This window comes from Mesoplodon bidens, assembly GCF_964165515.1.
Source record: "Mesoplodon bidens genome assembly, chromosome: 13".
Lineage (NCBI taxonomy): Eukaryota > Metazoa > Chordata > Mammalia > Artiodactyla > Ziphiidae > Mesoplodon > Mesoplodon bidens.
Window position 1 is genome coordinate 20273882 of NC_138169.1, and position 12457 is coordinate 20286338.

Here is a 12457-nt window from a genome sequence, read left to right on the forward strand (position 1 = left end):
CCTCACGGACAAAGCCCCCAGACCCCAAAATGTGTGAAGGGAGAGGGCTTTGTGGGGACGGGGAGGTCAGGGGCTACTGTCTCTATTAAAAGCGGCTGTCGTTTCCCCAGGTTGAAAGGACTAATTGTCCTTTTGTCTCCAGACTTGGGTCTGTGGAACTCAGAATTAATGCATTAAATTAATTTTGTGCTCCCTTTGCTCAGGCCCATTAGCACAAATTAAATTTCATACTAATTGGCTAAGGCAGAGGGAACACAGTTGTGTTTGGGATCAGTGCTGATCTCTGGGATGCGGGGCGTGTTTAGGGGTGTGATCTGGGGCGCTCCTGGATTGCACTGGCCTGTAGCCGGCACCCACTGCAAGTGATCATTTTTCCAGCTTGAATGCCTTTGCACATCCATAGGCAAATCTAACCCATCTAAAGCCAAGTGAGCCCCAAATTAAGAGGCAATCCTAGCTATTTCTACGGCAGTAATTCTTTTTTTTTTTTTTACATCTGTATTGGAGTATAATTGCTTTACAATGGTGTGTTAGTTTCTGCTTTATAACAAAGTGAATCAGTTATACGTATACATATGTTCCCATATCTCTTCCCTCTTGCATCTTCCTCCCTCCCACCCCCCCATCCCACCCCTCCAGGCGGTCACAAAGTAATTCTTAAACTTCGTGGTGCTGAAGAATCACCCTGGAGTGTATTGAAATTCACATTCCTGGGTCCCACCTCAGAGACTTTGGTTTGGGGGATCTGAGGATCCTGAGATTTGTATTTAAACAACCGTCCAAGGTCATTGCAATGAATAGTTTAGAGACGACAGTGCAAGGAGTAGCAAAGGAAGCCCCCACCCCAAAGACAGCCAGGAACATGGCTAGAGAGCCCTTTCCCCTTTAACGGGTGGTCGGTACTTGGATGTCAGGGACCTGGGTCCACATCCAAGCTCTGCTGCTCACTTGCTGTGTGACTTCAGAACACTCGCCTTAAGCCTCGTTTTTTTTCTCTGTTTATTGAAAAATAAAAATTGACATTTTGGCCTGAGCTGTCACTGGTATGGTCAGCAAGGTGGGAGGGAAGCTGATGGGCTGGAGGAGGAAGAAAGGTGGGGGGCATAGAATGGACAGGGCAGCCCCAGCTCAATCTATGGTTTAGACTATTTAAAAAAGATATTTTTGTTTTGTGTTTTTCTTATTACAAAAGCAGTTTAAAAAGTCACCAGTACAGAAATGCATCACAAGGAAATTGGAGTCCTTTGTGAATCCATCCTTCGGGGGTCCGTGGGGGGGAATCTCCATTCACAGTTTGGGAGTGCCTTTTTCTGTGCAAGTACAGACAAAAATGGAAACATGCCAAACGTTCTATTCTGCAACGTTGCTTTTTTTTTTCCCCTTGGCAATATAATTTGGGGATTTTTTTTTTTTAATGTCAGAACATATAGATCTGCATCCTCCTTCTTCACGGGGCAGCTGAGTGGTGTTTGAGGCCGCCTGTGAACTGATAATGTTGACGGGGGCTGGATTCCACACCAGAAGGGCCACCTCGAGTCTGTGTGGGAGCACCACACAGCCGCCCCTCGATACCACACAAAGGGTCTGATGGGAAACTGGTGTTTTGACATCTTTATATGCAAGATCTATGGCATAGAATGGGATTGCCAGAAGGACAGGAGACATCACCTAATTCAGTGCATTTTGTAGCTCAGGTGACCACAGCCCCAGAGAGGAAGAAATTCGTCCAGGGTCACACAATATGTTGGTTGTTGTGTCTGAACTTGAACCCTGTACGGGGTTCTTACCTCTATTTTTTTTTCTTTTCGTTCTCTCCGTCTGGACTTGAGTCACTGCCTCACACAAGGGGTAGCCTCAGTTTCACGAGCACTCTTCTGTACAAGGTCAATTCTGTGCCTCTTGGTCTAAACTGTCCACTCGTATGTTTCTCTCCTCACTTTCTTTGGCATATCCTTTAACCCAGAAGGCTGTATTTTGGAACAATAAGACCGCAGAAGCGCTGACCCGTTTGGTGTTTGTTGTTGGTTGGTTATTTTGTTGGGGGGTGGGGGAAGTCAGTGCAAGTGGGAATTCATTTAAAAATAAACATTTACGTGTCTACCTCAACTCACTGAGGTAGGACCAAAGCCCTTTGAGGATGAGCGTCTGACCCCAGATCTACTTTTTTGGACCACACCCCTAACACACAGCTACATGATTTCCAGTTTTGATTTCTTTAAAGCAGAGCAAATGGCAAAGAACTTTGAATGCAAAAGCCTAAATTTTTTATTTCTGGTTTTTTCTTTATAGTTTTTGCACCTACACATGTTTGACAGAATTTTAAGAAGCAACTCACTTGTATTTGTTACCTCCAAAGCATTCAGCCTAGTTTTCATGGAAACTCTTTGACCAGTCACATTTTACAGGTTTATGTAATAGCTAATAGTACAGGTAATGGCGGTAAAAGTGTATAAGACATAAACAGGTTGGGAGCACACACAGTTGATACCAGGTGAGCGTGGCTGTCACCTGATAGGGGCAGGTGGACCCTGGGGAACCATGGAGGGGTTTCCTGGCTGAGAGTATACCTGGGGGTTGGGCACCTGTGAGTGTGTCTTACTGAGGGAGCCTGTTGGTTGGTCCAGTGAGATGGCTCCCTGAAGGATGGCTAAAGAGAGTTTCTACTAGAATTAACTGGTTTTTAATTGAATGCTTACTATGTGCTGGGCACCGTGCTAAGCTTTATGTGGATTATCTCAATTCCCACAACAATTCTATCAGTTATCCCCACCCCGCTAAAGCTGAGAAAACTGAGCATCCGAGAGGCATCCTGCCTGGTTCAGAGTGTTGGGCCAGGAATTCTAACACCAAGACCAGTAAAATTCTAGCATCCATGCTCTTTACCACCTTCAGATCCAGTGATTAGTCCAAGGGTGGTCCTGTGGAGTGTGTGTAGAGGCGGAAGGGCGTGCAGCGCCAGCAAGTAACCCTGCCTTAACCCTCCCCCTCCCAGATTGCTGAGTTGACCGCAGAGCTGGCCGAGGAGCGCTTCAAAGGGGACGTGGCCTGCCACGTGCTGGAGAGTGAGCGGGCAGAGAGGCTGCGGGCCTCCCGGGAAGTTCAGGAGCTAAAGGCGAGTGGTCGGGAGTGCTGGGGGTGGGAGCGGCTGAGCAGAGTGGCTGGGAGAGGCGGGCCTGTCCCCCCGCCCGCCACGTGCTCACATCTGGGATGCACAGGCTTACTGACTCCCATACTCGGAGTCCTGGGGGACATTTGAGTCTTCCTAAGTGTTGGCCTTGAAGGTGTCCTGGGTGAAGACTGTGCAGGGGGTAGGTGGCCAGTACTGGTTTGGAGGCACCTTAGGTGAGATGGCCTCTGTCTAGCTCCAGTTTGAAACCTTGAGGCCTCTCTTCCAGAGCAAGTATGAGCAAGTCCAGAAGAATTTGGGAGAAGTGGAGAAGCAGTTGGAAGAAGCCCAGCAGAAAATTCGCTTGAATGATTTGGAAAGGAATCACACTGGAGGAGGTGAGCCACTGGGACCCATGGGATTAGACGCTGGTGGAAAAGCTGTCCTTTTATTCCATTCATTCACATGTACTGCGCGCTCATGAAGTTCTAGGCGCTGCATTAGGGGCTGAGACGTTGGCGGAGAGAAAGGAACAGTCCTTGCCTTCTCAGCCCAGTGGAAGACACAGGCATTAAACAGATAGTCCAACAATATCCCAAGTAATAAATTATCAGTGTGGCAGGTGCTGTTTAGTAATAATGCAAAGAATGATTTAAAAATATAGTGGTTCTGGGCTTCCCTGGTGGCGCAGTGGTTGAGAGTCCGCCTGCCGATGCAGGGGACGCGGGTTCGTGCCCTGGTCCGGGAAGATTCCACATGCCGCGGAGCGGCTGGGCCCGTGAACCATGGCCGCTGAGCCTGCGCGTCTGGAGCCTGTGCTCCGCAACGGGAGAGGCCACAACAGTGAGAGGCCCGCGTACCGAAAAAAAAAAAAAAAAAAAAAAAATAGTGGTTCTATGGATGGGCAAGGCACCCTTATATTTATATGAGTCTTTTTAATATAATTTTTGAGGAAGGCAGCTCAGTGGTTAAAAAGTGAAATCTATAAAATCCCATTTCTGGATTTGACTCGATTCCATAGCTTATTAGATGGGTGGCTTTGGGCAAAGACATGTTCGGGCCTCGGTTTTCTCATCTTTCAAATGGATGTAGCCATAGATGATTAATGGAAAGTGTTTAGCCACGTGCATGATACAGAATGCTGAGTAGCTATTAGTTACTTTATCATTATTTCTGCTATTACTGATAGTGGGATCATTATCCCTGCTCATCATCCATGGAGCAGCGGCTACTGTCCCCATTTAAAAGTGATGTCAGGCACTTAGCAGTTACTGAATGAATGGAGAGAGGGTGAGAGGACCCCTGAATTGCCCAATGAGAGGTATGTTCGGAGGAGCCAGGGGTTCCTGGTGGTGCCCGCCTTAGACGGTAACCTGGGGACTCGCATCTAATGGTTGGATAGGCAGGATGACATCTTTGTCACCTCCTCTCCCCAGTCTAAATGAGTCAGCTGAGGAGGATTTCCAGCGTGTCTGTCAGCCTTTATGAAACGTTGATACCATTCCTTCAGTGCCCCCAGAGAATCAATGCCCTAGAAACATCAGGGACACTCAGAGGAGCCAAGGTCGGAGGTGGTGGAGGAGAGGCAGGGCACACGTGCTTCCTGCTCTCCTCTCCTTATCCTCTCCTCCTGGCTGCCCCCAGGGCAGGCGTTTACCAGGGAGGTTAATCCACAGGAGTCTGAGGTTCTCACATACCTGAGACCCAACAAGGCAGGGCCCACGCAGGGAGTGGGGAACGTGTTGGCCCAGAACCGCACAATTTCCCCAGAAGAACATCAGCTCCAGTTCTATCCCGACTGTGATTTATGTCTGAATGATACTCCCCGGCCATTTGTTTTCCTGTGCAAAGATACGGGAGTCGGACGATGGGGGAAATGCGCTTAGCTCATGAGCACATTAGCTGTGCAGGCTTTCTGCTCAGGATGCTTATTCCAGGGAGCTAATCCACAAATACTTTGTTTTTCATTATGAAAGTAATACATACTCATTACAGAAAGTTTCTAAAATACGGGAAAGTTGAAAGAAGCAATAAAACGCTTTAATCACACCACTGCAGTGGCACCACAGCCTCTTCTATGGATCAAGGTGGAGTAGAAATTACTAAAAATATATATGTTTTCCCACTATATACATGGTTAAGTATTTAAAGAGAACCTTTTACGGTATGCGTCCAGCACTGAGCCAGACCCTGTTTTGTGTCGGGGGGTGGTTTATAGAAGAATTTTAGTTGGGCCCTGCTCTCAAGGAACTTGCAATGTAAATGGGGATGTCAGAGAAACCCAGGAAAGAGGTGACTGGAAAATGAAGGGCTCATTTAAACGTACTGGTGAAGAATGGTGCCCATGGGGAGGGAGGCTGGAGGTGGAAATCAGCCTTGAAGAATGGAGAAGTTTCCTCATCTGTTCGTGTTGCCCACTCCCACCCCTCTCTGGAGCGCAGAGTACACAGACTGCCTCAGAAATCCTTTCTGCTGCTCCTTTTTCAGGCTGTGCTGTTTGCTACTTGAGACTTTTTACCTGGTGGGGAGATAGGATTCCTTTCCTACCATGATATTATTTACCTTGATGGAAACTTGAAGAGGCTCTGACTTCTTACAGTTATATCATTCTTCTGTTTTATGTGAGAATCCCTATTGGGGTGAACTCCTACAAGACCTCGGCCCTACCGTCCATTCATCCATCCACGTACCCACCTCTCCGTGCACCCTAACATCCATCCACCCACCTCTCCAGTGAAAGTCATGGAGCGTTTATGATATGCTGGGCATCGTAGTAAGTCCTTTGGACACAATCGTGAACAAAACAGAGTTTGCTGCCCTTATGAGTTTGAGTCCTCTTCTGGATTTCCTTAAGTTCCTTTATGAGACTACTGGTCATGCTGTGTTGAAGCTGAATTTTTACATGTTTGTCTCCACAAGTAGATACTTCAGAAGATAGAATGGTTTCTTATTCATGATCCCTTGTGCCTGGTATGGAGTAGTGTGCCCAGTGAGTGTTTGGATGGATGGAAGGTAGATGGAACAGTGGATGATGGATGGGTGGATGGATGGAGAAGTGGATGGGTCTGTATCTTAAACTGTCTATTTGTGCAGTGTTGTCCACATCTCCATTACCTTAAAGGATGTTACTCTATTATTCAGTTAAAAGATATCACAACTTACTGTAGCCTGTTCTCTTCAGCCAAACAGTTTTCATCACACCAGCAAATGATTTTTTTTAGTTTTTTACCAAATCAAGGGATTGTTTTGCTATCACATACAGACATCTTGCGACTAGTATGTCTGTGGCTCTTCATTTAATAGACACTTTAATTATTGCTCATTGGTTTATTTGTTAATTAATTCAACCAACAGTCACTGATTTTATACTCTTGTCACCCAGTGTGGTAGGCCAGTAGGATGACTCCAGTTGGTGAACTTGTGTTACCATGTGGGGGGGAACGGCTGTGTGTGTGGGACTCTTCTAGAGGGTGCGGAGAAACCCGCAAATGACTAAAACAGTTCCCCTACCCTCAAAAATTATGGACTTTCCTTGGGGAAAAAAAGGTCTTTGCACACTTGTAGAGAAATTTAACAGTATAAAATGACCAAGCTTAAAATAGTGAGTGGTCAATAACGTTAGACACCTGGAGGTAGTCAGGGCAGGCTGCCTGGAGGAAGTGGTTTTTAAAGCTTGGACTTAAAGTGGGATTTCCTAATCTGAAGCCTGAGGTCGAGCCTCAGGAATTCTATTAACACTGTGAAATTGTGCACAAAGAGCTAAGACCGTGGGAGAGAACCACCTTCGTTCACTGAGCCTCCCGTCCTGGCCTCTCTGACTCTGTTAAACAGCAGATGAGTGGCAGATGCGCTTCGACTGTGCTCAGATGGAGAACGAGTTCCTCAGGAAGCGTCTCCAGCAGTCCGAGGAGAGGCTGGACTCGGAGCTGGCGTCTAGGAACGAGCTGGAGCAGAAGGTAAGGCGGGGGAGAGATAGTTTGGGTTGCAAAAGTGGCAGCGATTGGGCAGGGTCTCACCTCCCTCTTCAGGGTGTTGGCTGAACCCAGGAAGGGAGAGGGCATCACCTGTTCCGTGCTTCTCCACCTCCACTGATATTACATATGCAGGTCGCTATGGGATATGGGTGATAGTTTCTCTACATGCGAATGTTCTACACTGTGGACTAAAGAACATGAAAGTGAGCTCGGGATACCTGAGTTCCAGTTCCCTTTCTGCTCTGACCTTGTGGAAAGCACTTTTACCTTTTGGGTCTCAGGTTTCTCATCCGTTTCTGCTCTGACCGTGTGGAAAGCACTTTTACCTTTTGGGTCTCAGGTTTCTCATCTGTAAAATGATTGTAATGTGCTCTTAAAATAGTCAAATGATATCAGCCCCCATTGCCTCTAGCCTAACCTGCCACCTCCATCTCTCGTCTAGATCAGAGCAACAGCCTCCTAACTGGTCTCATTGTTTCCAGCCTCTCCCCTCAACCACACAGCAGCCAAGGGATCTTTCAGCATCACTTTCAGATCGTTCTGTTATCGCAAGTTAGACTGACCATCGCTGGGAATTGTTTGCCTGTGTGTTCTGTAAATTTTGATTGTGAGTTCATCTTCCACAGGCGCCTCCCACACACCAGCCCCACATAGTCTGCATTGTAGATGTTCCTTTTTTCCCTTCTGACTCTTGTGGTGAGATTTTATGTGTCTTTAGCTTTTTTTTTTTTAATTGAGTCTATCTTATTTGAAAAAATTTAAAAACCTTTTTATTGATTTTAAATGGAGTCTTATGTTTTTGGATGTGTTCCTCTTAGAAGAAGCACTTTTGCACTTTTTCTTCTGCAGCAGCCCCCGAGGTTATGCTAAATAAATTCTGCATTTCAGATTTCTGCAGCATGTCCAAAGTGTCAGGCTGAGCTTTGAACCCACATGAGGCACAGACCTGGGGTTTTGATTTCTCACGGGAATCCTTTCTCCCTGACTGGGAGCCAGAGTGGCAGCAAGCATTCTTACCACCTTCCAGGCCATGGGTGGAGCTTTCCTTGCCCCCTGTCACATAGGTGCAGCTCTTTCAGGATCCTGGCTTAGTGTAAGGGTCTTCCTTCCAGGCTCCCACCTTCCATGGCCCCAAGGCCTTGTCTCCTGTCTCCCTCTGGGCATTTGAACGCAGCCTCTATCATTAGGGATATTTCTGGATCTTTCTGCCGCTCTTCTCCTCCCCCACCTTGACTGCCATAGTGTTAGCATCTACCATGAGTGTTCTTATTTTGTGTCCTCTGCACTTCTGACATCCTACAGTTTCCCTTTTTTTTCTTGAAAGTGCAGCTGGGCATTACAAATATAATGTAACCTTGTCTGGCATGTCTAGGTGAAAGTAGTTTGGCCTCTGTTTTGCATTGTCTCCAACCACTGCTAGTCTGCATTCTACCCAGTCTACACTTTAACCTGTGGTGTGCTGATAAACTGTCACTCTAAAAACAGACCCTGATATGTAATGTTTGCCAGTTGCCAATTTCCGTGGTGTAAATGTTCCCACTATGGCCAATTTCAGGCTCCCACTGTGATGTCACTGAATGTGGAACTGAGAAGAGATGTGCAGAATCAGCTCTTGTAAGTTGGTACGAGACAGCTCCAGCACACCACTGAGTCCAACCAACTCAGTTGTTTAAGGCTCACAGGAAAATTGAGAGGAAGGTACAGAGGTTTCCCATCTACCCGCTATCCCTACACTTGCATAGCCTCCCCCATTATCAACATCCTCCACCAGAGTGGGACATGTGTTACAATCGATGAACATTCATTGACCCATCACTAAAGACTGTAGTTTGCTGTAGTTTACATTAGGGTGTACCCTACTGTCATATATTCTATGGGTTTGGACAAATGTATAATGATATGTATCCATATTATAGTTTCATACATAGTAGATTCACTGCCCTAAAAATCCTCTGTGCTCCATCAGTTTACACTTGCCCCCAACCTCTGGCAAGCACTAATGTTTTTACTGTCCCCATAGCTTCACCTTTTCCAGAATGTCATGTAGTTGGAATCATACCATATGCAGCCTTTTGAGATTGGCTTCTTTCACTTAGGAATATGCATTTGAGGTTCCTCCACACCTTTTCATTTATAGCTTGATAACTCATTTCTTTTTAGCTCTGAATAATATTCCATCATCTGGATGTATCACAGTTCATTTATCAATTCACCTACTGAAAGACATCTCAGTTACTTCCATGTTTTGTCAGTAAATATCCATGTGCAGGTGTTTATGTGGATGTAAGTTTTCAGTGCCTTTGGGTGAATACCAAAGTACATGGTTTCTGGATCATATGGTAAGAGTATGTTTAGTTTTGTAAGAAACCATCACACTGTCTTCCAAAGTGGCTGTACCATTTTGCATTCCCATCAGCAATGTGTAAGAGTTCCTGTTGCTCCACATCCTTGTCAGCATTTGGTGTTGTCAGTGTTCTGTATTCTAGTCATTCTAATAGGTGTGTAGTAGCATCTTGTTTTAATTTCCCTGATGACGTAAGGTGTGGAACATATTTTCATATTCTTATTTGCCATCAGTAGCCTTCTTTGGCGAAGTGTCTGTTAAGGTCTTTGGCTGTTTTTTGAGTTGTTTGTTTTCTAATCATTGGATTTTAAGAGTTCCTTGTATATTTTGGATAAGTTCTTTATCAGATATGTCTTTTGCAGATATTTTCTTCCTGTCAGTGGTTTTTCATTCTCTTGATAATGTCTTTTGCAGAGCAGAAATGTTTAGTTTTAATAAAGTCCAGCTTATAAATTCTTTCCTTAATGGGTTGTGCCTTTGGTGTCATATCTAAAAAGTCATTGCCAAATCCAAAGTCATCAAGGTTTTCTCTGATGTTATCTTCCAGGAGCTTTATAGTTAGTTTTGCATTTTACATTTACGTCTGTGATCCATTTTAAGTTCATTTTTGTGTAAAATCTCTGTCTAGATTCATTTTTTTTTTGCATGTGGATGACCAGTTGTTTCAGCACCATTTGTCGAAAAGATTGTCTTTGCTTCACTGTATAGCATTTGCCTCTTTGTAAAAAATCGACTGACTGTATTTCTGTGGGTCTTTTTCTGGACTCTCTATTCTGTTCCATTGCACTTTTTTTTTTCCCCTTCTTCCAAAGAGCCTTATTCTTTCTCACCTCTGGGCCTTTGCATATGCTGTTTCCTTTTCCTAGAACACTTTCTTTCCCTACCTAGATATCTCCAACAAACCTTAAGATCTCAGCTTAAATGTCCTTCCCTCCAGAAAATCTTCCCTGACAGATGGGGTTGGGTGCCCCTGAATTATTTCCCCAGATATAAGCTTCATCATGCTGTGTTGTAATTATCTGCTTACTTCTTGGTGTCCCCATTAGAGGTAAGCACAATAAGAGTTGAAGTCATATTTCCTGTCCTGCTGTGTGTGTGTGTGTGTATTTCCTCACTGTGAGAGAAAAGTATCATGGAATCAACTTGCAGAGGTGGGCCAGGATGAGATCACACAGGATTTTATAAACAGTGGAAGTGAGGCTTGCTGGAGATGGTTTTAGGGGTCACTTCCAAGATGGACATTGTATCATGATCCTCAGAAGACATAGATAACCAGCGAGGGACAGCCACAGGGGAACAGCCCAGTTCTTTTATAACAAATTATAAAGTCGGGTCAACCTCCCCAAGGAAGGAGGGATACTCATGCTACATTAAAAAGTAATAAAAGTGCAACCTTTTTCTGAGCAGCAGAATATATGAAAACATCCCATTTGCCTTCAAATACTGAATTTAGAATTACAGGCTTCATTAACTCAGCGTTTCGCTTATTTAAAGCAATTCTTTAATGAGGCCATTTCTTCAAAGCGAGTGTGCTGAGTTGCCCTCTCTCCCAGATCTAAACTAGGACATTTGGGAGGGTGTTTCCTGGAGGAAGATACAAGTGCCGTGGCTTTTCTGTTTGTTTCCAGCAGCGCATGTCCCTGTGGAAGTCAGCCCATCTCAAGTGCCAGTTACTGCCCTGACCTTTAGAGCCTGTCTCAGGGGTTTCTTGGTCAGATTTTCTCCATGTGCCATTTTGGCTGCTTCGTGGCTGATGCGCATGCGTCTCCCCAGATTTTGCCCACTGATGGGGATATCAGTTATGCATAGTCCTCGAGGGGCTGTCGAGTTGAGGCAGGGCAGGTAAAGAATCTGGGGGCACACTGGCAGGAGGATTATTGAGGAAAATTAAAAACCCCAAGAGAATGATAGACACCCCCGCCCCGTTTTATCCCTGAGCAAACTGAAGCTCAGAGAAGTAGCGTCCTCATGGTGACACAGGTGAAAAGTGGTCAGGACGGGGTCGCTCCAGCCCCCGTGCCTATTCTCTTCCCATTACACTCACACTGGAAACAGCAGCTACTTGACCTAGAAAGTAGGGGGCAGTTCGGCGCTGACAGAGGTGGCTGATTGGTTCTACTCCTCCCACAGCTTGGGGAGCTGCAGAGTGCTTACGAGGGGGCCAGGAGGATGGCCCAGCAGCTGAAGAGGAAGTGCCACCATCTGACCTGCGACCTGCAGGACACCCACTTCCTGCTGGAGAACCAGCAGAGCCGAAACCACGAGCTAGAGAAGAAGCAGAAGAAGTGAGTCGCGTTCCACGTCATCACCTGGGTGCTGGGGTCTTCTGGGGTCTCCGGATTCTTCCAGACCCCTCCACTTCAGTCAGGGCTCTTCATCCATGGAGCCTACCATCCTTGTTCTGCTCTAATTTTCCTCTCTCTCCCCTCACACGTTCCTATATCGTTCTCCCAAGAACCCAGCAAGAAATAATTCTTTTCTGTTATCCAGTCTCAGCTCTATTACCAACTGACCATGTGAGCTTGGGGAACTTGCTTGGTCTCTCTGGGCCTCCGCATCCCCACTTATCAAGTGTAGAGTTCGTTGTGGAGGGCAAAGACAGCCTGGCCTGGTGGTTAGGGGTGCAAGTGCTGGTTCAAGTCCCAGCTGGGCCTCTTCCTAGTTGTGTGACCTTGGACAAGTCATTCAACCCTTCTCAGCCTGGTTCTTCTCCTTAGGTGGAGCGCCCCCCTTGTGGTGAAGACTAGATGATACAGTTGGTAGATCCCGCAGGACTAGAGTCTGTTTCCTATTCCCACTGTCGAAAATGGAGAGGAGGCCAAAAACTTGAGTCAGTGCCCTTTTCATTTGAAGTTTAGACTCTCAGCTCACGTGAGCAGTTCTGGCAGGGACTGGGCTTTGTGCACAAACAAGATGCCAGTCTTGAATCTGCACACTGGTCCCCGTGCTTGCTTTCCACTGGTGCTGTCACAGGTTTCCGTGGGTGGAGCCTAGACCAGGAGCCCAGGTTTACACTCACAGGCCTCCCTACGT

The 12457-nt window shown here is 46.2% G+C and overlaps 1 protein-coding gene across 1 annotated transcript in view; it reads left to right on the forward strand.

Annotated features, from left to right (window-relative positions):
• Nucleotides 1-12457, forward strand: part of MYO18B (myosin XVIIIB) — a 228253-nt gene that overhangs the window by 108614 nt on the left and 107182 nt on the right. Inside the window, exons 25-28 of the mRNA XM_081251759.1 lie at nt 2993-3112; nt 3396-3504; nt 6938-7062; nt 11555-11709. Coding sequence (XP_081107885.1) covers nt 2993-3112; nt 3396-3504; nt 6938-7062; nt 11555-11709 — 509 coding nt within the window. The remainder of the gene's footprint in view (nt 1-2992; nt 3113-3395; nt 3505-6937; nt 7063-11554; nt 11710-12457) is intronic.